The sequence below is a fragment of the Mugil cephalus genome, chromosome 2 (assembly GCF_022458985.1).
Source record: "Mugil cephalus isolate CIBA_MC_2020 chromosome 2, CIBA_Mcephalus_1.1, whole genome shotgun sequence".
Lineage (NCBI taxonomy): Eukaryota > Metazoa > Chordata > Actinopteri > Mugiliformes > Mugilidae > Mugil > Mugil cephalus.
In genome coordinates, this window is record NC_061771.1 from 359,302 (window position 1) to 384,763 (window position 25,462).

The following is a 25,462-nucleotide window of genomic DNA, read 5'->3' on the forward strand; positions in this document are numbered from 1 at the left end:
AGCACTCTAGACCAGAGACCCTCACAAGATGATGGAGGGGGAGGGCAGCGGAGGGGAGAGAGTAAGACACATTGGTTAGTAAATTATAAGAGATAGAAAATAAAATGATAAGATATTAGAAGACAGGAGCCAGAGAAGAAAGAGGAGAGGACATGTAGTAGTGTAGTAGTGCATGTAGTAGTGCATCGTCCCCCTGCAGCCTAGGCCTATAGCAGCATAACTAAGGGATGGTTAAGTCCAGCCCTAGCTATAAGCTTTTTCAAAAAGGAAAGTCTTAAGCCTGACCTTAAAAGTAGAGACTGTGTCTGCCTCCCGAACCCAAACTGGGAGCTGGTTCCATAGGAGAGGAGCCTGATAGCTGAAGGCTCTACCTCCCATTCTACTTTTTGAAACTCTAGGAACCACAAGCAGACCTGCACTTAGAGATCGTAGTGATCTGTTGAGACAGTATGGTACTATGAGGTCTTTCATATATGATGGAGCTAGGCCTTTCAGGGCCTTGTATGTAAGGAGGAGGATTTTAAATTCAATTCTAGATTTTAAAGGGAGCCAATGAAGAGAAGCCAATACTGGAGTAATATGATCTCTCTTGCTAATTCCTGTCAGTGCTCTTGCTGCAGGGCTTTGGATCAACTGGACGCTTTTTAAAGAGCTACTTGGACAGCCAGACAGTAACGAGTTACAATAATTCAGCCTGGAAGACACAAATGCATGAACTAATTTTTTCACATCACTCTGAGAAAGGATGTTCCTAATTTTGATGATATTACAAAGGTAAAAGAAAGCAGTCCTGGTCACCTGCTTTATGTGAGAATTAAAGGACATATCCTGGTCAAATATAACACCAAGGTTTTTCACAGTAGTACTGGAGGCCAAGGTAATGCCATCCAACAAAAGCAGGTGATTAGATAATGAATCTCTGACATGTTTAGAGCCAAATACGATTACTTATTATCTGTTTTGTCTGAGTTTAAAAGTAGAAAATTACAGGTCATCCAAGCCTTTATGTCTTAAGGTATGCTTGGAGAATAACCAACGGATTAGTTTCATCTGGTTTCATGGATAAATATAGCTGGGTATCATCTGCGTAGCAATGGAAGTTTATGCCGTGCTTTCTAATAATATTGCCTAAGGGAAGCATGTATAATGTGAATAATATCGGTCCTAGCACAGAACCCTGAGGAACTCCATAGCTTACTTTGGTATATATAGAAGAGTTGTTGTTTACATGGACAAACTGGAATCTGTCTGACAGATATGATTCAAACCAGTCTAATGCAGTTCCTGTAATCTTGATCACACTTTCAAGTCTCTGTAGCAGTATATTGTGATCAATAGTGTCAAATGCAGCACTGAGATCTAGCAGGACAAGTATAGAGACAAGTCCATTATCTGAAGCCATGAGGAGATCACTGGTAACTTTAACCAGAGCTGTTTCTGTACTATGATGAGCTCTAAAACCTGACTGAGACTCTTCAAACAAGCCATTCCTGTTTAAATGATCAAGCACAACAACACTTTCCAAAACTTTAGAGATAAAAGGAAGGTTGGAAATTGGCCTATAGTTGGCTAAAACATCTGGGTCAAGAGTGGGTTTTTTAAGTAATGGTTTAATTACAGCAGTTTTAAAAGACAGGGCCACATATCCTGCTAATAAAGATTTTTAAGATTTTATCTGATTTAATATGGAGGTATTAATTAATGGAAAAACCTCCTTGAGCAACTTAGTTGGGATGGGGTCTAGAAGACAAGTTGATGGTTTAGATGCTGTAATAACTGAAGTGAGCTCAGGAAGATCAATTAGGGAGAAAGAATCCAAATATTGACTAGGTCCTACAGAGGTTTCTAATGCCACTGCACTTGCATCTTTGACAGATGGAAGGGTGCTATAAATTTTATCTCTAATGCCAACAATTTTATCAGTGAAGAAGCTCATGAAGTCATTACTGTTGAGGTCTGAAGGAATAGATGGCTCAACAGAGCTGTGACTCTTTGTCAGCCTGGCTACAGTGCTGAAAAGAAATCTGGGGTTGTTCTTGTTTTCTTCTATTAATGAAGAATAATATGCTGTCCTACTCTTACGGAGAGTTTTTTTTAAGTTGTTAAACTATCTTTCCAGACTATATGGGCTTCTTCAGAATTAGTGGAATGCCAAATTCTTTCCAGCTTTCGAACTGAACTGGTGAATTATACCATGGAGCTACCCTCCTTCGATTTACCACCTTCTTTTTAAGAGGAGCAACTAGATTTAGAGTTGTACTAAGCGATGCTGTCGTGCTGTCAACAAAATAATCTATTTGTGATCGAGTTAGATTGTGGTTGCTGACACCCACATCACTAACATAAGGCACTGAGGTAAATACTGAAGGTATTAATTCCTTATATCTAGTTACAGCATCGTCAGATAAGTGTCTACCATAACGAAATGTCTTTCCAATTTCTGTGTAATTACTTATAGTAAATTCAAATGTTACAAGAGAATGATCGGACAATAGAGGGTTGTGAGAATATATGGTTAGACCTTCAGTTTCTATGCCATAAGTTAGTACAAGATCTAAGGTGTGATTGAACAATGAGTTGAACCATTTACATTCTGAGAAAAACTAATTGAGTCCAATAATGACATAAATGAAGAGCTAAGACTGTCACTGCCAACATCAACATGGATGTTAAAGTCACCTACTATAATGACTTTATCTGTTCTAAGCACTAAATCACATAGACACTCAGAGAATTCAGCTAACTATTCAAAGTAAGGAGCAGATGGGCGATACACCACAACAAAGAGAATAGGTTTTTGTGTTTTCCAGTCCGGATGAGCAAGACTTAGAGTAAGGCCTTCAAACAAATTAAAGCTTTGCTTAGGTCTAGGATTAATACATAAATCAGAGTGGAAGATTGCTGCCACTCCTCCTCCTCAGCCTATGCCTCAAGGAATGTGATAGTTACTATGACTGGGTGGCGTGGACTCATTTAAACTGACATACTCATCATCCTGCAGCCACGTTTCAGTCAAACTAAATAGATCAATCTGATCAGTTATCAGATCAGTCACTAAAAGAGATTTAGATGAGAGAGACCTGACATTCAAAAGACCACATTTAATTTTGTTATTGCTGTGTTGTACTAGGGAATTTGTGTTGATTTGGGTAAGGTTCCTATCAATAATTCCTCTATTGTTATTTTTCCATTTAAAAAATGTGAGAGAAGACAGAACACCTATGGAGTTTGGGGAGTTATGGGTGTGAGAGGGTACTAGAGAAGCGGCAGAGAGGTGTCTAAGACTGCAGCTCTGCCTCCTGGGCTGAACTCTGGGTTGTCATGGTTTTGGGGTGTTAATAAAATCGGCCAAATTCCTAGAGATAAGAGAAGCACCCGCCAAGGTGGGCTGAACTCCATCTCGTCTAATCAGCCCAGGCTTTCCCCAGAAAGAGTTCCAATTATCAACGTAGGCCATGTCGTTGGCTGGACACCACCTAGATAACCAGCGGTGGAATGACGACATGCGACTATACATATCGTCACCGGTCAGATTGGGCAGGGGACCAGAGAAAACTACAGAGTCCGACATAGTTTTAGCAAAGTTACACACCGATTCAACATTCAGTTTAGTGATCTCCGATTGGCGTAACCGTTGGTCATTACTGCCGATCTGAACAACCATCATACCATACTAAGCCTTAGCCAGCAGTTTCATTTTGTGCTTCCAATTCAGAGAGCCTCACCTCCAAAGCTACAAATAAACTATATTTATTACAGGTACCATTACCACTAAAGGAGGCAGAGGAGTAGCTAAACATGTGGCACGACGAACAGGAGAGAGAAGGAGAAGCAGAGGGAGAGAAAGTAACCATAGTTAACCACTAAATACACCAAAGTTGATTAAACTGAGAAGAAACGTGAGATTAACAAGGTGCTACAGAGGACAGGTGGTTGGGTAAACTCAAAACACGAGTTTCACCACTTATACAGAAAATGTTTAACGGAGCTAAAACAGTACAAGCACACACAGTAGCGGTGCAGAATCGGGAAGTGACACAATACGCTTACTCACGTGATGAATCTAGGACGAACCAGGGTGAATTCAAAACGGTTGAAGATTAATTGCCATTGGGCCTAACGGGAGTTCAGTCTCTTAGCTGTTACGAGAGGTTCTTGTGATCCGTCCATACCAGAAATGGAAGTTCAGCTCATTACAGCCAGTGTCTCCACTCCTCCAGCGCAACTGCTAGCAGCTCGCGGTTGCCTACATCATAATTTCTCTCTGTGGGGGAAAGACAACAGGAGAAGTAAGCACAGAGATGCAGCTTGCTGTCAGAATGTTGCGACAGGACTGCACCCACCCCGGACTATTTTAACCACAAACTGGCTCGATGGATCAGGCTGAATTAAGATGGGTGCACCAGTGAACCGCTTCTTGAGTTCTTCAAATGCCGCTTCTGCATCAGGGGACCAGGGAAAGGGCTTAGTGGAGGTTAGATTGGTGAGGGGCTGAGTAATTTGACTGTAGTTACAGATAAAGTGTCGGTAGAAATTAGAGAAGCCAAGAAACTGTTGAAGCTGTCGCCTTGTGTTAGGTCTAGGCCACTCGACTACAGCCCTCGCCTTTTCAGGGTCTGCCTTTATCTTACCCCTTTCAATCACATATCCAAGGAAATTCCCTGACTGAACATGGAACTCGCACTTCTCTGCCTTGACAAATAGCTTGTTTTCTAGCAAGCACTGGAGAACTGCTGTGACATCCAGATAAAACAAAAAATTCTGTTCAAGAAGTCTCAGAGCACATCATTAACCAGGGCCTGGAAGACTGCCGGTGTATTAGTCAGACCAAAAAGCATGACCAGGTATTCAAAGTGTCCGAGTGGGGTGTTGAATGCAGTCTTCCACTCATCACCCTCCCTGATGCGAACCAGATGGTAAGCATTGCACAAATCGAGCTTGGAAAACACCTGAGCATTCTGAAAGAGTTCAAAGGCAAAATTAATTATTGACAGTGGGTATTTGTTCTTAACGGTGATGTTGTTAAGGCCTCTGAAATCAATCCAAGGGCATAGAGTGCAGGCCTTCTTACTGAATTCGGCACCCACGGGGGATGAGGAGGGCCTGATTATCTCTGCTGCTAGCGACTCGCTAATGTATCTCTCCATCATCTCTCTCTATGGGCCCGAGAGGTTGTACAGGCGACTAGAAGGTAGCGGCGCACCTGGGAGGAGGTCGATGGCACAGTCATAAGGGCGACGTGGAGGCAATGACAGGGCCTTAGACTTACTGAAAACAACAGCCAAATCATGATAGGAGAGGTCTGTTGACAGTGAGCTCAGTGACAGTGAGGCTGACAATGGGGACTCCAGTCAGAGATAGATCCGGTTTGCCAATCTATACGGGGTTTATGAAGCTTTAACCAGGGAAGGCCCAACACAATTGGTGAGAAGGGAGAATCAATAATCTGTAGGGCAGTCAGTTCATTATGGTTACCAGACATTACTAACTTGAGTGGGACTGTTTGGCGGGTCACTCATGAGAGAAGATGACCATCTAGGGCTGTAGCCTTCTTTGGGGACTCTAGAGGCATGAAGGGAAAAATTACACTGTCGGGCAAATTTAGCATCTATGAAATTACCGTCCGCGCCAGAGTCTACCAGGGCTGAAACTGGGATGGAAGGCTTTCTCTCCCCAGCCCACATATGCAGTAGTCCGCTACCAAACGTGAACCCTGGTCAAGATGGAAAAGGCGTTGAGACACACTGCCAGAGCGGTTAGGATGATCAAACACTCCCTTGAAACGTTAGAGGAAATCACCTGGAGACAATGAGGTCAGAGGCGTGCTGGAATCTTTGGCCTCCACCCAGGCTAGAGCTCTGCCCCGAGTAACCCAACAATATATAAAACCTTGGACTTACCTGTCTGGAATGTGTGTGGCTTGAGCGTGAAGATATTAGAGCACTGGAGAAGGAACCCATTTCACACCCTAGGGCTCGTTGGAAAAGGTTTAGGATTGGCCACATGGGAATCATGTGCAGGTGGAGATAGGGGTTGGGTAGATGACTCAGCTGAAACTGCGGAGGAGAGTAGTTGGTTGGTTAATTGATTAAGCTAAGTCCAACTAGGTGCATTTGTTCCAGAAGCTGTTGGTTCTCTAGTCTGAGGGTGTCAAATGACTGTTCATGTCAACTGAGGAGAATGCCCTGGTGAGAGGCGGCATCACGAAGATCTGTGGTCGGGGTTGAGTCCACTGGATCGAGTCCACTGGGTCCATTTTATTGGCCAGTTCTTTCCGTTGTATGAGGTGAAAAAATGCAAGGGAAAGAACCCAAACCGGGACGCAGGTGTTCAGGTTCAAACAGAAGTTTAATAACAAAAGATCTCGAGCAAAAAAATTCTAACTAGAAAAACTATAGGATTCAAGAGGAGCTAGCTGGTGCATTGCACCACAAAGGCAACTGGAAGAACTAGGAGTGAGAGGCAAAATGGGAGTCCTTAAGTAAGGTTCAGCATAATGAGTGATGTCCAACAGGTGGGATGACAGCCCAGCCCCAGCATAACAATCAACAGCTCAACTCCCTGCACCTGAAGCGAGAAATGAAAACATGAAAGCAAACCAAAAGAGGGCGACAAGTCACCTTTTAACACGCATATGTATGGACCTTACCCGACTTAATGACAGTGTGTGCTGGGAGCGACACATACTGCCCGCAGTTGATGAGATGCTGGCAGAGCTGGAGGGGGCAAAAGTCTTTTCGAAATTAGATGCAACATCTGGTTTCTGGCAGGTTCTCCTACACAAAGAATCACAGCCTTTAACAACTTTCATTACCCCCTTCGGAAGATACTGCTTCCAGATGCTCCCCCTCAGCAAATCTTCCACACCTAAACATTTTCAGTTGATAAGTTGGGGCAAAGGGCGCTCTGTACCACACTGATGACATCTTAGTCTATGGAAAAGACAAAACAGTACATGATGAAAGACTGCAGGAAGTACTTAAAAGGTGTGAAAACGCAGGCCTCATCCTCAATGAAAAATGTGTATTTTCTGTGGAAAAAGTTAAATTCCTTGGAAACAACATAAGCAAGGCAGGAATCAAGGCTGATCCAGGCAAAATCAGCGCCATTGAAAACATTTTCCCCGACCAGACCATTGCAATAGAGGTCCGCCGGTCCTTGGGAATGGTAAATTATGTTGGCAAGTTTTCACCCAGCCTACCAGCTCTCACAAAACCTCTATGTGATCTGTTAAAAAGTGACAGCACATGGACATGGGATGCACAACAGAAAACAGCCTTTAAAAAAAAAAAATTAAAAAGAGCTGAGTTCTCCCCCAGTCTAGCACAATACAGTCCCAAGAACGAAACAATGGTATCTGCAGATGCATCTTCATATGGACTTGGGGCGGTCGTCCTGCAGCAGCAGACAGATGGTGGGGTGGAGACCAGTTGTGTACATATCACAGAGCCTGACACCCACAGAGGTCCAGTACACACAAATAGAAAAAGAAGCACTAGCAACAGCTTGGGCCTGTGAGCGACTCGGCTCATATCTGCTAGGCTTGGAATTCACAGTGAGAACTGATCACAAACCTTCAGTCTCCCTGCTTGGCCCTCGGTCCTTAGATGATTTCTCAGATTTAGGCTAAGACTATTGAGGTTCAACTACAAAATCATACATGTCTGGGGCAAACAACTTGTCACTGCTGACACTCTCTCAAGAGCCTGCCAAGGACTGGAGGACAGAGAGGTCAATAGCACCTTGCAGAATGAATGCTGTGCCTACATTGATCATATTCTACAGCATCTACCTGCCATTGAAAGTAAACTAGCTCACATCAGTGAAGCTCAGTGCGCAAACAGCATTTGCAAGCAGCAATAAACAGTCACAGAAAAAGGCTGGCCCCTCATAGGAGAAGCGTCCCTGAGCGTCTTCTGCCATTCTGGCCAGAGAGGAATGACATACAATGGCAGAGGGCCTGCTTCTCAGAGCAGCAAGGATTCAAATCCCTGGATGCATGCAGAGGGAAATGATGGAAAGGTTGCATGAAGGCCATCAGGGAGTGACTAAGTGTGGAGCAAGGGCACAAGAATCCCTGTGGTGTCCAGGGATAACAAGACAGATTAAAGAGATGGTGGAAAAGTGTGAAATCTGTTGCCAGTATTCACAGACAAACACAGAGCCTTTAATCACCAAGCCCCTTTCAGCACGACCATGGCAAAAAGTGGCAGCTGATATCTTTAAGTGGAAGAATGGACATTATATCGTGGTGGTGGACTGCTACTCCTGATACTGTGGAGCGGCTGAAGTACCTGAAATCTTAGTGTCTGACAACGGCCTCAGTTTGCTTCCACAGACTTTGACATTTTTGCCCAGGACTATGGTTTCAGTCACACAACCAGCAGCTTTCGCTACCCTCAGAGCAACAGGGAAGCAGAGAGAGCTGTCCGCACAGTTCATTAGCTGCTCAGCAAAAGTCCAGACACCACTGGCTCACGGGCTGAGTCCAGCACAACTGCTGATGGGGAGGAGTTTAAGATCAACAGTTCCTACCACTCCACAAGCATTGAAACTAGTTGGGCCAAACTTCAGAGCTTTCAGGGAAAAAGACAAGGAACTAAAAGCGAATCAGAGAAAGTAATTCAACCTGAGACATGAGACAAAGAACTTACCAGTTCTGGTTCCAAGACAGAGGGTGTGGATTAGAACAGCACAGACCACAGCTACTGTAGATCAGATAATGGACTTGTCTCTATACTTGTCCTGCTAGATCTCAGTGCTGCATTTGACACTATTGATCACAATATACTGCTACAGAGACTTGAAAGTGTGATCAAAATTACAGGAACTGCACTAGACTGGTTTGAATCATATCTGTCAGACAGATTCCAGTTTGTCCATGTAAACAACAACTCTTCTATATATACCAAAGTAAGCTATGGACTTCCTCAGGGTTCTGTGCTAGGACCGATATTATTCACATTATACATGCTTCCCTTAGGCAATATTATTAGAAAGCACGGCATAAACTTCCATTGCTACGCAGATGATACCCAGCTATATTTATCCATGAAACCAGATGAAACTAATCCGCTGGTTAAACTCCAAGCATACCTTAAGACATAAAGGCTTGGATGACCTGTAATTTTCTACTTTTAAACTCAGACAAAACCGAAGTTATCGTATTTGGCTCTAAACATGTCAGAGATTCATTATCTAATCACCTGCTTTTGTTGGATGGCATTACCTTGGCCTCCAGTACTACTGTGAAAAACCTTGGTGTTATATTTGACCAGGATATGTCCTTTAATTCTCACATAAAGCAGGTGACCAGGACTGCTTTCTTTTACCTTTGTAATATCATCAAAATTAGGAACATCCTTTCTCAGAGTGATGTGAAAAAATTAGTTCATGCATTTGTGTCTTCCAGGCTGAATTATTGTAACTCGTTACTGTCTGGCTGTCCAAGTAGCTCTTTAAAAAGCGTCCAGTTGATCCAAAGCCCTGCAGCAAGAGCACTGACAGGAATTAGCAAGAGAGATCATATTACTCCAGTATTAGCTTCTCTTCATTGGCTCCCTTTAAAATCTAGAATTGAATTTAAAATCCTCCTCCTTACATACAAGGCCCTGAAAGGCATAGCTCCATCATATATGAAAGACCTCATAGTACCATACTGTCTCAACAGATCACTACGATCTCTAAGTGCAGGTCTGCTTGTGGTTCCTAGAGTTTCAAAAAGTAGAATGGGAGGTAGAGCCTTCAGCTATCAGGCTCCTCTCCTATGGAACCAGCTCCCAGTTTGGGTTTAGGAGGCAGACGCAGTCTCTACGTTTAAGGTCAGGCTTAAGACTTTCCTTTTTGAAAAAGCTTATAGCTAGGGCTGGACTTAACCATCCCTTAGTTATGCTGCTATAGGCCTAGGCTGCAGGGGGACGATGCACTGAGGACATGTCCTCTCCTCTTTCTTCTCTGGCTCCTGTCCTCTAATATCTTATCATTTTATTTTCTATCTCTTATAATTTACTAACCACTGTGTCTTACTCTCTCCCCTCCGCTCCCCCCCCCCCCCCCCCCCCCCCCCCACCATCATCTTGTGAGGGTCTCTGGTCTGGAGTGCTGAATATCTGACCTGTGGAGTTCTAAGCTACATCTGCTGCCGTGGCCTCATCAACCAGCCCAGTCTTCATGGTCTGGAGTGCTGTGTATCAGACCAGAGGAGCTCCATAAACTACATCTGTCCCAGTAATCATGGCCTCCTCCAGTTGTCCACTCCTACCTAGATGAACAATTCACCAACCTGCCCATAATTCCTGTTATACTCACAAACTGTCACAGATCATCAGCTATGTGTTATATTACTAGACCCTACATGTTTCCTTCCGCTTGATGTATGTATCTATGACAGAAGCTTGTTTATCTGTTTCTCCTGCTCTTTTCTCTCTCTCTTCTCTGTTTCTAACCGGCTGGCCTTCGGCAGATGGGTCCCTCCATATGAGCTGGGTTCTGCTCAAGGTTTCTTCCTGTTTAAAGGGAGTTTTTCCTTGCCACCGTCGCCCTCAGGCTTGCTCTGGAGGTTGCAGGCTGGTTTTTGTGAAGCGTCTTGAGACGATTTGTATTGTTATTGGCGCTATATAAATAAAACTGAATTGAATTGAAAATACTGTTCAGGGACCTGCTTCAAGACCAAGGTCTTATAATGTGGAAACAGACTAAGGGAGCTTAAGAAGAAACAGGGCTCACCTGACAGTGCTCCCAGAGAGAGTTCTGCCCTCCTCTGATGAAACAGTGACTGACCCAAGGTAGAAATATTCAGATGAAACTGTGACCCGAGGTCTGTATCATGAAGCAGGATTACGGATTTAGCGAGGTAACTTCAGGGTTAACCAGTATCTTGAAGCTGGATTCATTCTTATTGAGGTAAGTTACCATGGTAACTTACTCTGAACGGGAAACCTGCTTCGGGTCTGAGTAACTTTCAGGATTAATCTGAATCCGATAAAAGGCTCCACCCACCTGCCAATCAGCTGTTCAGGAAAGAATTATGTGCCCTGGGGGGCGCTCGTGCGCAGTGATGGAGTAGACGTGGTTTTCAAGTGCTTTACGCTGGGTTGTGTTTCAAACTGTGCTGAAGCCTGTTGGAAGTGGTTTTGGGTCAACATGCCTAAGAAAGACGATAGTCCGAGGGATACATCCAAGACGAGCCCATCAGCCGCTAGCAATGATACTATATTAGCAGGTATTGCTAACCACGGGGCCGAGCTTCTTAAAATCACCTCTCTCGTGGATGGCTTAAAGAAATCTCTAGAGGACCACCTCGATGCAATTGAAGCTACGCTATCTTCGCTTCAGAAGAAACATCATGAAACTGAGTGCAGATTTGAAGATTTAGATGATGCCATGTCAGCCAATGACGGCCGCTTAGCATCACTGGAAGCCACGTGTAACGAGCTACAGGTGGCTAATGGTCTCCTCAGAGCTAAAGTGAATGATCTGGAGGGCCACTCCCGCAGGCTCAATGTCAGGATTGTGGTCCCAGAGCCCAGAGCTACTTGGTCAGGACAACTTTAGCAGACCCGTAAAAATAGACCGAGCCCACCGTAGCCTGACACCAAAGCCTCAGCCCAATGAGCGGCCGCGGATCATCATAGCCAAGGTCCACAACGACCGGGACGTGATCGACATACTACAACTCAGCCGTCAACAAGCGCCCTTGCACTACCATGGTGAGAGAGTCTCCATTTTCCCCGACTACACGGTGGAGGTCTAGCACAGCGAAAGGTCTTTACAAACGTGAGGAAGCGGCTAATCGAAGCTGGTGCCAAATGCTCTCTCTGCGTTTTCTAGCAAAGCTCCACGTCGACTACAACAACACATCGAAGATCTTCATGTCACCGGCCGATGCTGAATGGTTTGCCAACTCTTTAGGCCCAGCAGATGAATCTTAAGATGATCATCATTTATATGTTCTTTCTTATTAGCTATTTTCCCACCTAGCATGGTGATAGATGTTCACATCCAATCTTTAATTGATCACCAAAATATTGATTGGTGCAACTGTTTATGTGTACTTATTTATGAGTTGACCTTTTCATGTACAGGCATATTTTCTTATTTTATTTTATTTATTTATTTTTTAAATTCTTTTGTTCTGGATATCGCTTACACTGAGTACGTTTTTGTGGGTGCAATTTAAACGTTAGTCAGTGTTTTGGAGATGCGCATGGGGCCCCGTAGTTAGTGGGCTTTTCAGTGTGCAGTCAGGCTGGCTGTGTTTCCCGGCAGCCTCCTTGTTGGTTAGTGGGATGTACCGCTTAGTTATTTTGTTTACTTTTGTTTTGTGTTTTTTTTTTTGTTTGTTTGTTTTTTGTTTTTCTTCATCTGTCAGGTTTGTCACTTGTTGTTTTTGCCAGCCCTTTGTATGTCACATGTCAAACTTCACCTTCTGTCCCTCCACGTGGAGTTATGCCATTTACTCACTTAGGTTGGGGATGAGTCACATCACATTCACTACCTGGAATTGTAGGGGTATGGGCAAAGCTCTTAAACGTGGTAAAGTATTTTCGCATTTAAAGTCCCTGTCTTCTGATATTGTTTTTTGCAGGCGACCCATATCCATTCTTCAGAGCAGAGGTGTTTAAGATCTGTGTGGGTATCTCAGGTGTACCAGTCCACCTTTTCCTCCAAGGCGAGGGGGGTTGCCATTCTTGTTCGCAGAACCATTCCATTTGTATTCAAAATGCAGACTACGATCCAGGTAGCTGGTTCATACTTGTCACGGGTACGGTCAACTCAGTCCCATTAGTTCTCTTAAACATTTACGCCCCCAATTTCGATAGCCCTGATTTTTTCTGTCACATATTTAACCTTGTCACGCAATATAATGGTCATAATGTAATTATTGGCGGCGACTTTAATTGTTATTTTGGTCCACTGATGGATAGGTCCTCCTCGTCTGTGCCCCCATTATTGAAATCCGTCTCTGTACTCAATAATGTTACCAAATCTCTGGACCTGGTTGACATTTGGAGGCACCAGCACCCTTTAGAAAGACAATATTCTTTTTTCTCCCCAGTGCATGGCAGTTTCACTAGAATTGATCATCTGCTGGTTGACTCTAGACTTATTTTGAAGGTTACAAGTTCAATTTACCATAGTATCTTAATTTCAGACCATGCACCCCTCTCAATGGTGATTGACTTTAATCTTTATGCCCCTCAATATAATTGGAAATTTAACCCCTCTCTATATTTAGATGACGCTTTCAGTGGTTACATATCGACCAAGATTGCAGATTTCCTGTACTTTAATGACAATGGTGCTGTCTCAGATTCTACTTTGTGGGATTCCTTTAAAGCCGTCATCTCGTAAAGCGTCTCGTTGCACTGAGATTGAGGCTGAATTAGCTGAACTGGAGGAGGACTATCATAACACAGGTTCTGAAGACACACTTGGCTCTATTTTGAAAGTGAAATATGAATACAACCATATCCTGGGAGAGCAGGTTGGGAACTATATTCGTAGATTAAAGCAAAAGCACTTTGAGCTGTGTGAGAAGGCTAATAAATTGCTTGCTAGGCAACTGAAGGGCGTCCAAACCGATAGGGCAATACATAAAATCTCCTCATCCACTGGTCAGCTATTAAACTGAATGAGCTGAAGTCGAGCATTAATAGAACATAACTTTATCCTATTTAAGCCTTTTGCCCATAATTCGTCAGAGATGACTTTGCCGATATCATTCGCCCATGCCTCTTTAATGTGGAGAGAAGGGTTTGCCATAGAGAAGAGGTTAACAAGCCAAGAGATCAAATGCTTGGAGGTGGGAGATTTGATCATAATATCATAGAAGACATGTTGTGTAGGGGTCGCACCTGGACAAGAAAAGGATAGCTTAACAAAATTCCTAATTTGTAAATAACGAAAGAACTGATTAGTAGAGAGTCTGAACTTTGCCTGGAGCTGGTCAAGAGAAGCAAAATGATTATCAATGTAAAGGTCCTTGATAGTAGTTAAACCTTTATCAGACCAGTGCCTAAAGACAGCATCCAGGCTTTAAACAGGGGTTCTGACATATGGGAGCATGAATTGACATTTCTGGGAGGTCCAAGTTGATTTTTCAGTGAGATTTACTTTTTTTCTTCATATTTGAGGAGAATCAGTCTTTGCTCCTTGTAGGAGACGTATCCTGTCCTTTTTGCTGGTGGATCAGCGCTAATGATTGTGATTGGTCTGCTGCCTTGGAACCCTTATACGTGCACGTTCACTGATTCACAACAAGACAAACCTGGGTTAAGTTACCAAGTTGATAACCAGCATTGTGATAAGGCTTATCCAGATTGTCATTGTTGTGGAAAGGTTCAGCTGGATAGGTTGAGAGTAACTCCGGGTAAGTTGAGCTCGCTTCGTGATACAGGCCTCAGGTCAGGAAGAGTTTCCCACTCTTCATATCAACCTTTGAAAACATATTCAGTGCAATAGCACATGTGGTCCTTACGTAGCGCCTTCAAGGTGTGTAGGGAAGGTTGAGTAGCGTAGAAGAAGTGTGTGAGTTTTTATGTTTATGAAGCACGAGTAAAGGAAGCTGTGTTCAAATTGCCTGAAGTCTCTGGAGTCTGTTTTCATGCACTGCAACACTTCTACATTGACGGTGGACCCGCAATTCCAGAATGTAGAGTTGAAATTATAAGATAATATTTGTTTATATTATAGGATACTTTTTAATGTAATACACACAATACAGTAAAAATACAGTAGATTACTATTTATAGTACTATTCTGCCTACGATTTGAGAGCAAAATCAAGAAGCTAGACCAGGGCCCGGCAATTAATTTCTACAGGGGCCACATGAAAAATCTGAAGTGTGTTGGAGGGCCGAACCAAACGATAACTTGAACGTAATTCTGCTCAATAGTAATTTTTCTCCCATTGTAAAAAGCAGTAAATTAGATATGTTGATAAGCTGCTACTGGTTATCAGAAACATACGAATATTCTGTAAATATTTAGTTGAATTTATGAGATTTGGTGTAGGTTGAAGAGGAAAATGGAACACAATCGGTCTGTAGTTTTGGATATAACGCATTGGAATGTTGAAAACTTTGTTCTCTTTGAAAAACTTCAGTGGACCAAGGAGGGACCATGTAGTTACATGAATTATTTTCTGTATCTCAATAAATCCCAATAAATGTTTAACCCTTTAAGACTTGAATGTCCGTCTGCCCACAAAGAGAAGCTTGCTGTATTTGAATTACCGTAACTCCCCGATGGACAATATTCAAGTTGTGCTTTCTAGAAAAACGCTGCCATTACGGTAATGACGACGCACCACTGCTGTCGGCTGCAGGTTGGAGAGCAACGATCGCGGAGCCCCAGCAGGAGAGAATTGTTTGGAGGAATTCGTTGATAAAAACAAGGTTAGTTATACCCTTGAGATGTCACGAAGGTCTTCCAGGCAAAAGCAAAACTAACCAGCGTTCAGTCACAATGAATATTGTCAATCTGCAAATCACTGTGACTTACGGTAATTCAAAATCGGCCGCTTTGACGGATGCCAGCGATCCGTTCAGGCTTTTGAGGGTTAATAGATGGCAAGAAGCTGTTTCAATCTTACCTTTTGAAGAATTAACGAACTAACAGTGCCATGACGTAAATAATACATCATGGCTCAAAATAAAAGAAACACAGTCGTATAGCATGCACAGTATAAATACTTGTTCATTTGTGCTTATGACTGACATACCGCGGGCCAGACGGGAATGCCCAAAGGGCCGTATGTGGCCCGCGGGACGTAAAATGCTCAGGTCTCAGCTAGACTATCAGTTACCACTATCAACACTATGGAATAGATTATACTCACAATACCGCACACATGGGTTCACAATATAACTTTTTCTTTTACCAACAACAGAAGAATGATCCAAAATATCCAGGCGATTTGTATTCCAACACAAGTCAGATTCAAAGGCATCACTGAACATCAGTTTAAGGATTACAATTTTTCTGCTAAACAGCCCCGCCCCTCAGTGAGAGACAAAGCAGCAGCAGAAGACAGAGGAGCAGCAGCGGCGTTCAGTGTGGAAGAGCCGCCACCGTCACAAATCGGTCGGAGAGAATTACACTACCAGTCAAAAGTTTTAGAACAGCACACAGTATCCTCCCAGCCAGCATGTCCATGTGGGGCCCATAAGGGTTAAATTTGGGCTGCAGATAAGGGTCCCAAGTGGGTTTGTCCACAGCTTTCATGGTGACCCCACCTGTGTTTGCCAATATGGGCCTCAAGTAGGTTCTGGCCGGGTTTCCGGTGGGGACCAACTTGCTGAGTTGCACAGGACTCATGTAGGCCTCATACCTTTGCCCACATGGGCTTATGCCCATGTGGGCAAAGGTATGAGGCCTACATGAGGTATGAGACCAGACTGGACCTTAAATGGGGCCCAACTTAAAATTTGCCCTTTTTATACCTAAGCCCACTTAGCCCACTTACATCTCCTATGGGGGTCATACAGCCAGCCCACATGGGTTTCACATGCAAAATTTACCCAGTTCAACCCCATGCCCACTCAGTGCCCACATAGCCCATATTTAACCCTTGTGGGCCCCACATGGACATGCTGGCTGGACTCTGCTATAGTTGGTCAGGGCTTCATCCTACAGCAAGATAATGACCCAAAACTCTAGTCCAAGCTCTACCAGAACTAGCTCAGATTAAAAACAAGATGGAAAGCTTGAAAACATGGAGTGGACCATATCTCCATGGCCCAGTCTCTAGACTTTAACCCCATGAAGCTGGTTTGTGATTAACTGGACAGAAGAGTGAAAGCCAGTTGAACATGGATATTAGCAGGGGCAGGAAAATAAAAACATAGAATATCTCTAAAAGGCCTGATTTTTATATCTGCAGCACATACAGTCTGCTTCCATTAATTTAATTCTTATAAATGATTGACAGGTGTCATGTCACACCCCGGTTTATTGATGCTTCCTGAGAACTTCATGAGTGGTGACTGTCTTATTATGTGCACAACCAAAAAACTGAGTGTTTCAACAAAGAACTGAACAACTGCAGCCATGGTTACACACCCATTTTTACAGTGTAACTGTAACAGTGGTTGAAAAACACTGCATTATAGCATCCTCAAAAATCGAAACATTTAAAAGCGAGACTGATGTTTCAATAGAAATAATGTCAATCCATTTTTTTAAGACCTTTCGCAATCATATTTAAGACATTTCATGAGATTATAAGGGAATTTTAGACATTTTAAGGCAGACTCACATGACAGAAGAAATTAACTGCGTAATCGTTAATCGATCAGATTTGACCGAACATTATAGGAGGGTTAAATTGTTTGGCCCCGGTGCAGTGCCATGTTCAGATCTGGTGAAGCCCTGAGGAGACATTTCTGAGGAGACATTGTTTTTGTCCAGATATAGCAGCATTAGCTTTAGGATGATGTGGCTGCAAATGTCCAGCAGACAGTACGGTGCTGAAGAATCTAAACAAATGATCACTAACTAATCTAGCAAAGAGGCGACTACATCTGCTGCTAGTTTTAGCTAGATAGATAGATAGATAGATAGATAGATAGATAGATAGATAGATAGATAGATAGATAGATAGATAGATAGATAGATAGATAGATAGATAGATAGATAGATAGATAGATAGATAGATAGATAGATAGATAGTTTCAGCTCCACGCTAGTTGAAGGGCAGACTTCCTGCTACTGCTGTGGTTCAGAACTGGAAGGAGTCGCTGTGCTGCACCCAAACATGAAGATGCATTGTTGAAAGTCTGAATTTCAGTCAAAAATATATATTTTTTTTAACATTTATATTTACCATTTATATTTATATTTAACATTTAGATTTAATATTTATATTTAGCTTTAACATTTAGATTCAACATTTAACATCTGCATTTAACATTTAGTAAATGTGATAAAAATGGGACTTTGAAAAATTCACTAATTTTTTAGTGTTTTGGAGCTAAATGTGGGGAAATTTTCATTTTTAACATGCGCAACTTTACAAACGGTGCCCCATAAGACTTGACCATCCACTCCATGTTTATAAGCTTCCTATCTTGTTTTAATCCAGAGTTGTTTTTATCTGGTATAGCTTGGACTGAAGTTTTGGGTCATTATCTTGCATTATCTTGTTATAGGATGAAGGCCATGTTGATGGCTTGCCTTGTCATTGTGAATTTTGGATGTAACAACCTCTGGTTTCAGAGTAAGAATGAATTTATGAACACTTGTTTGCCACATTAATGTTATATAGTGACAGCATCTTAATGATGTTTAGAGGAGAGGTTGAAACTGTTTTGGTGCCATGGAAAACACGTCTAGTCATTACTGACAATACAATCAATTCAACAAAACAAAATAATTTATTACTTTCAAACAAGGCAATTTGTGGTTACAACCATTACAGATAAATGACGTGCATATGACACATACTGTACAGTACATTACTTCTAAAACTACCGTACTGTTTTAAATGTACTCATTAGAACTACAAGTAAAAGTAAAACTAGGACATGATATAAAGACATCACTACATCAACACAAAATACATTTCTACTTGTAGCACTATTCATTGTTTTATACTATAGATGAAACAATAATAATTTAAACTTGTGGACTACTGCATACTTCACAGGCTTGTATTTCCATGTGCCTCTTTCTGAAAGCCTGAAGCGTGGCATTTTATGTGACCACAAAAGCTGGTCACATATTGTGGTAAAGAAAAGAAAAAATCTGTCTCGTATCATAACATGATCCACAGCCATCTTATTTCTGCTCTTTGTCTGATTTGGGGAAGGTTGTGTGATGTTCTACAACAAAGTGAAAGGAAAAAAGACAAAAAAAAAATAAAAATAATAAACAAGCAGTTCACACATTGACAAAAGGTGACTCTTTAACTTAGAAAGGGACAGGGCCGTAGTAGGCGGTATATGCTGCAACAATGCCTTGAGTCTCAGCCATCTCATCACAGGCATCATTCAGTTCACACACCTCTCTCAGGCTGGAAAGTAGTGTGGAGAAACAGGGTTAAATGGCGTGGAACATCTAATACCAAAGTCACATCTGTATCATTCATCAAAAAATAAATAAATAAATTATGACATGACATTTGACTTTATGTTATCTACATATTGTTGAAGAATGAACTGCCAAAAGAACTTCTGAAAAGTTAATGCCAAATAAGTGCAAGCAAAATGTGTAAGGTGTGTTTAATCCGGTTTAAGGGAACATATACCTTTCCTTCTGCAGAGGAGTGAGATCACCTGCTGTGGCAGCTCTTCTTCTTCTCAGGAGAACAGCAGCCAGATCTCTCTTCATAACCACTTGAGAAGCTGAGGAAACAAACATAATAAACTCAGATTCGATTTTTCAGAAAATCTAGGACCCTGCAAATATTCTCTCTGGAAACAAAAATGTACATACCTTCAGCACTGACTGACTCTGATGAGGATGATGAAGAGGACGATTCAGAGGCAGAAGAGTCTGATGCTGAGGAGTCAGAGGCAGAGGAATCGGACTCAGAAGAAGAGGACTCAGAGGAAGAGGATTCAGAGGATTCAGAGGAGGAGGCAGACGAGTCTGAGCTTGAGTTAGAATCAGATGCTGAAGAGTCTGAGGAAGAGTCAGATGCGGAGGAAGAGGCTGAATCAGACTCGGAGGAAGATGAAGAAGCGAATGAGGAGGAGGAGGAATCGGGGGTGGTAGCCACAGGGTTCGAGGGTGCAGCTTCAGGATTTGTGTCAGCAGCCGGGTCCACAACAACTTCAGGTTCTACGGCTGATGAAAACAGAAAACAATCTTTGACAAACACATCAAAAGGTGCCTGTACTGCTCCAAAAAACATAGACAGCAACACTGAGATTTTCATGTGATGAGTTTGTCCTTACCTCCCATGGACCAGCATACTGAGAGAAGAGTGCAGATGGAGAGGAGAGTCAGGGTCTTCATGATGCCTTGAAGTTAGTGTCTCACTGTAGACAACTTTCTGTGTTGTTTTCCCTTCTTTGCTTTCCTGAATTGTTCTTGTTTCTTTGCCCCAAGTTGGGTCATTATATACTGTAGTCCACCTCTTATGTCAGACCAGACCCACACAATCAGATAAACCTATGATTGGCTGGGGAATCAAATATCAACCTTTCCACATCGACTTGTCATGCAAAGCTTGCATAAACACCCACGCAGCCCCTGGCGCTGAGTCCGGAAACTCATTCACTCGGACACAAACGTACACAGCCACAAACATCCCTGGCATTTGACTGGACATGCAGTACATAGTATAGCATGTATGCTCGTGTATCTACATGTGGAAAACTTAAGAATTAGCATAACATTTGAGAATGATTAGCAACCTGAAGTGTGATGTGTGATGCTTCACACTTCAGGGGATTCCCATTCTCCGTGGTGCATATAGATATACACAAACTATCACACATAGACAAAAAGACTCATCTGAAATATAATTTAAATGACCTGCAGATAAATGTTATATTAAATTACTGAACTGACTACTTGAAATAGTTTCTCACTCTTTTGTTATATCTAATGCCATGATTTCATTTCTAAATCATTTTCTGTGTCCAAACCATTCGTTTTCACACTTGTTTGCTGTCCCTAAACATCTCCTTCAGAGTCCTTACCCTTAATCACTTGAAATATAAATAATACAACAAACCTGAAAAGTCCAAACCAATGGTGTTACAAGATTTCTATAGAATGGGATTTTAATCAGGGAGACATATTGCAGGGTTGCCTCTTGAACATCAAGGTTGCCAGTTGCTGTAAAGTTGCTATACTGCTTGCACCAGATGTGATCTCCCACCCCCACAAACCCCAAACTAGACTGAACCAACCACAAGCTACTAATCGAGTGACACGGAACAGCAGTGAGTCTCATTATGCGACAGAGCTTAATTAGAGTCTTGCATAGTCCCACAAGAACCGCAGTCAGTTGCTATTTACAGATCCATCTCATCTGTAGTGCGCGTCCATGGCTTACCAACACCAACCAGTGGCCCAATGCACAGTCTCACTTGATTTCAGTCTATATAGAGCTAAATATAGGCCATACCCATGTTTTGGATGCACAGTGTTATGCATGCGGGTTTGGATACAGCTCTCTGTTTGTACAATACAGTTCAAGTGGTTCAAGCTGTGCTTTTTTTATATTTGACCTAAACCATACTGCATCTGTCTAGATAACATTTATGGACACATATCACTTCACATATAGGGCCCCCAACCAGCTTCATTTGTCATAGCAAGTAGCAAGAGACTCAGTGGTGCTGCAGATTGACCTTGGTGTCCTTTGTGTTTCGTAGTTATTCCTGGTATAACGGATTTGTTTTGGACTGTGTACTGTGTAATTTCAATGTCTGGTCCCATGTCCATTTTTGTAATGCATTTTAGTGAGTGGGGGACACAGTGGGAGAAAACAATTGCCTTTACTTCCCTGAAGAAAAGGCAACATCTATGGAATGTCTGCTTCGGATGAGTTTCTTTTTTTGATAATTTTTGTTTTTAAAATGATTTACTCTAGCCAATGAGTAATGTATTTTCTATTTTTAATATTGCTCCAGGTTTTTACCAGCTATAGCCAGAGGTTTTAAAAACAATTTTATGATAGATCAGCTCACATCAGTGATGATCCTATCTACAAGGTGCCATGTCTGGGTTTCTGTATTGGCTTTTTTTTCAATTATTTCCTCTGAGTTCCTTCATGTTCTCTTGCACAAGTATTTTAGTTGTTCCAAAGTGGACCTTACTTTCAGATCCTGTCATGAAATCTTGTGATCCTTGGAGACCAAACACTCCAGACCTGGACAAATTAGCAGAGGTTTGAAATTTACTTTTAGCAGCTTGTAGATCATTTTCTGTGCTGATGATTCAAATAATATGAAGCCCTTACTCAGTCCCCTGTCAAACTTAAATACATCCATAACCATAGATTCCAAAGACCTTAAAGAGCTCTTTAGATCTTGGCCTGTTTTCACCACAAACGTCAGCGGCTGGAACAGAGCACCAGACCTTGAAATTCCTAAGAGGATTTGAATCATAAACCTGTTCTTGTTAATTATAAAAATGTTACATGGTAGATTGTCTAGATAAGACAAAACATCTAGATCTACTTGATTTGCTTTGCACGTGGCTATATAGTATAGAGTATAGTAAATAAGTAATGCTATTATTGCCAACTTGTCAATTATGGTCTATTGAAATGTTCCAGACAGCTCAGATTCCGCAGGTGGAAAGCCAGATCTATTCTTTTTTTGGTGAAGTTCCTGCCTATTCCCTGCTAACTTTGCTTAACTTGTATGAAACACATGCACCCTAACATTGCAACAAACAACTTTCAAATGACCAGTTACAGGCGTGCATTCAGCACTTTTGTGAAATCATTACCTCACTGTGCGTGAAAAGCTCTCAAACTGACAAAACAATCCATGCTCTTCATATTCCACTCCCCTTCCAAGAAGGTATTGACAGTATCTCTTCTTAACTCTCAGCTCAACTCAGCTATTTATACAGCTACAGCAGAAACAAAGAGGTATACATGGGTAGAATAAGAGCATAAGACATAAAACAAACAATTAAAAAGCAACAATGAAAGCAATAATAACAATAAAATCAATAAAAACTATGAAAACAATACAAAAAAGCACTGAAAGCACCAGACAAGGGCAGATTCTCATGCTGGGTTGAATGCCAAGGAATATATTGTAATACTATATAATGTAAAGTGGTAAAGAGATTACCACAGGGCCTATAGACTTAAACAGACTTTAATAATCCATGAGGGAAATTACTTAGTTTAGCTTAGCACGTAAAAGAAACATTCTTAAAAACCATCAGACCGGACCAGGATCAGATAACAGCATTATGAGTATCGTTCAATCGACAAATGCATTTATACATTATATATTAGTTTCCTCAAAACAGCTCACTCGCACTGCACCACCTAGGATTTTTCATCAGAATTTGCAAACTGTCATTATAAACAACTTGAAGTTTGCAAATACTTGCCTTTTTAAAATTACTCCACAAGGTGGCACTATAAAAAGGGGTACAGTAAGCTCTACAGAGATTAAGTTTGATGTAGTCTGAACGCCTGAAAAATGTATGCCTCAGCACACTAACTTGTGTATATAACACACACTGTGACCTATACATGTCATCATCATCAGATAAAGAATCAGTGATAATGTGTCCAAGATAATTTAAACTTTTACAAACAGGCAAAACTTGACCTGACAAATATAACAATGGGAACATCAATTCCCTAACATTTTGGGTTCTACAAACCATAACAGACCTCTTTTTGGCATTATAGTTGTAATTCACATTAAATCTTACTCCGTGGTCTGAACATATACTGGGTAGCTCATGGAACCCAGCGCTGGAAGGACTAATAATTGCCAAATCATCTTCTCAGCTGGTCTGATAGATCATCCACATAAACTTTAAATAGGCAAGCTGACGACAGCCCCCCCGACGGACCCCATTGCTCACCCTGAATGGAGCAGAGACTACATTTCCCCATTTGATTTGCATGCACTGATTGGCATACTAGTAGACCAAAATCCTTACAACACTGTCAGACACGCCCTTTTGGCTCAATTTTAAAAATTATTTATGATGATTTATATAGTCAAATGCCTTGGATGCATCTATAAAACCTATTAAAACAGAAGAATTATGTCCTCTATATCTATCAACAATTTCATTTAAAGCATAGACACATCAGTGTTGTGTTTAGCCTTAAAGCGAAACTGGTTATCAGTGGTGCTTACAACAGCAGACAATCTATCTAATAAAATACTCTCCAGAACTTAAGACAGCACACTGGCTAAAGCACTTGGTCGATAGTTGTCCATGGTCCACCTTGCCTGCTTTGTCCTTAGTGACAGGCAAGAGAGTAATAGACAACACTGAATCTGGTAACACTCCATGGGACATAAAACCAGTAAAACAGATGGTAAGAAGAGTTGTTGCTTTTGGACTTGCGTATTTAAAATGTTCTGCTGAAATTTGTCCGGCCATTTGTCTTATTATCAGCCAACTTTGAAATAGCTTGTAATACTCATTTAGCTGTATTACAAGCTTATGGCTACTGGAGATTTTTCCTAAGATGTAGGGATCGCTCTTGAGACATTTAAAAAGCTTGGAATAGTGCTGTCTCCATAGTTCAGCTTTATCATCGCCACCTGTAACCTCCTATATAGTGTTGTCCCTGTTTAGAGTTTTCACGTCTTTCCAAAACCCACTATCATCATTATCAAGGAGCTTTAAAGCCACGGAATCTGCTCGCAATTCTTGCTTATGTTTGTTGATATATCGAACCACATATTTATATTGGCAGTCGCCAAACTGGATATGGAGGAACTAGGCCTGTAGTGTTCTGTTGGGACAATATGGTTCTATGAGGTCTCTCAGATATGATGGAGCTAGGCCTTTCAGGGCTTTGTATGTAAGGAGGAGGATTTTAAATTCAATTCTAGATTTTAAAGGGAGCCAATGAAGAGAAGCTAATACTGGAGTAATATGATCTCTCTTGCTAATTCCTGTCAGTGCTCTTGCTGCAGCATTTTGAATCAACTGGAGGCTTTTAAAAGAGCTATTTGGACAGCCAGACAGTAACGAGTTACAATAATCCAGCCTGGAGGACACAAATGCATGAACTAGTTTTTATAGACTTAGACAGACTTTAATGATCCACTAGGGAAATTACTTTATCACTCTAGCTGTGTTGCACAAAAAGTAAACACTCAAAAAAAAAAAAAAAAACACACAAGAAAGATAAAATTACGATTAGATTAAAATAGAATAAAAATAAACAGTGTAATCAAAACATTTTCAGAATTAGCATTATAAACAAATATACAAAAATTGCCAAAACAGTGTCCAAGGTGATATGGTTGTTTGACCAGTTGCATGGCCCAGCTGCCAGACTAGCTATATTGGGTACTGACACCGACCATAAAAATGATTTTCTAAATTCATTTACTGGATGGTCTTGTAGGAGGTGTAGCAAAGCAGACAAATATTATTTTTTATTTAAAATTATCCAAAATGGACCAAAACCTCGAATTCAGTCCAAAGGTTGATTAGTTTAGGGGAGGGCTAGCAGAGAGACCAAGTCTAGCAGCTAGTAGCCTCTGGCAGCGCCCATACATCACTTGTCAATCAAAGCGGGAACTTTTATTAAACTTTAATAAAAAACAAACGAATGAGTTAGAAAAAAAAAATCACCCCCCGTACAGTTGTCATGAATAGTGAAATAAACCATTGACACCAAAACCGTTTTTTGAACCAGGCTGTAAATATGTATGTAATGTAAAATATACAAACATTATAATTTTTTGTTTATTACTTTTGTTTTGAAATGACACCCCCTTTCCTATTGGTTGATTAGCTTAGGGGAGGGCTAGCAGAGAGACCAAGTCTAGCAGCT

General features: G+C 41.6%; 1 protein-coding gene across 1 annotated transcript; it reads right to left on the reverse strand.

Annotated features, from left to right (window-relative positions):
- Positions 1-18,358: 18,358 nt before the first annotated feature.
- bglapl (bone gamma-carboxyglutamate (gla) protein, like) lies at positions 18,359-20,067 on the reverse strand. The gene is made up of 4 exons (XM_047578564.1): positions 19,902-20,067; positions 19,438-19,791; positions 19,250-19,346; positions 18,359-19,015 (listed from the first exon to the last, which is right to left on the reverse strand). Exons 1-4 carry the CDS (start codon positions 19,960-19,962, stop codon positions 18,913-18,915), a joined length of 615 nt encoding a protein of 204 aa, XP_047434520.1. The 5' UTR covers positions 19,963-20,067; the 3' UTR covers positions 18,359-18,912.
- Positions 20,068-25,462: the final 5,395 nt, after the last annotated feature.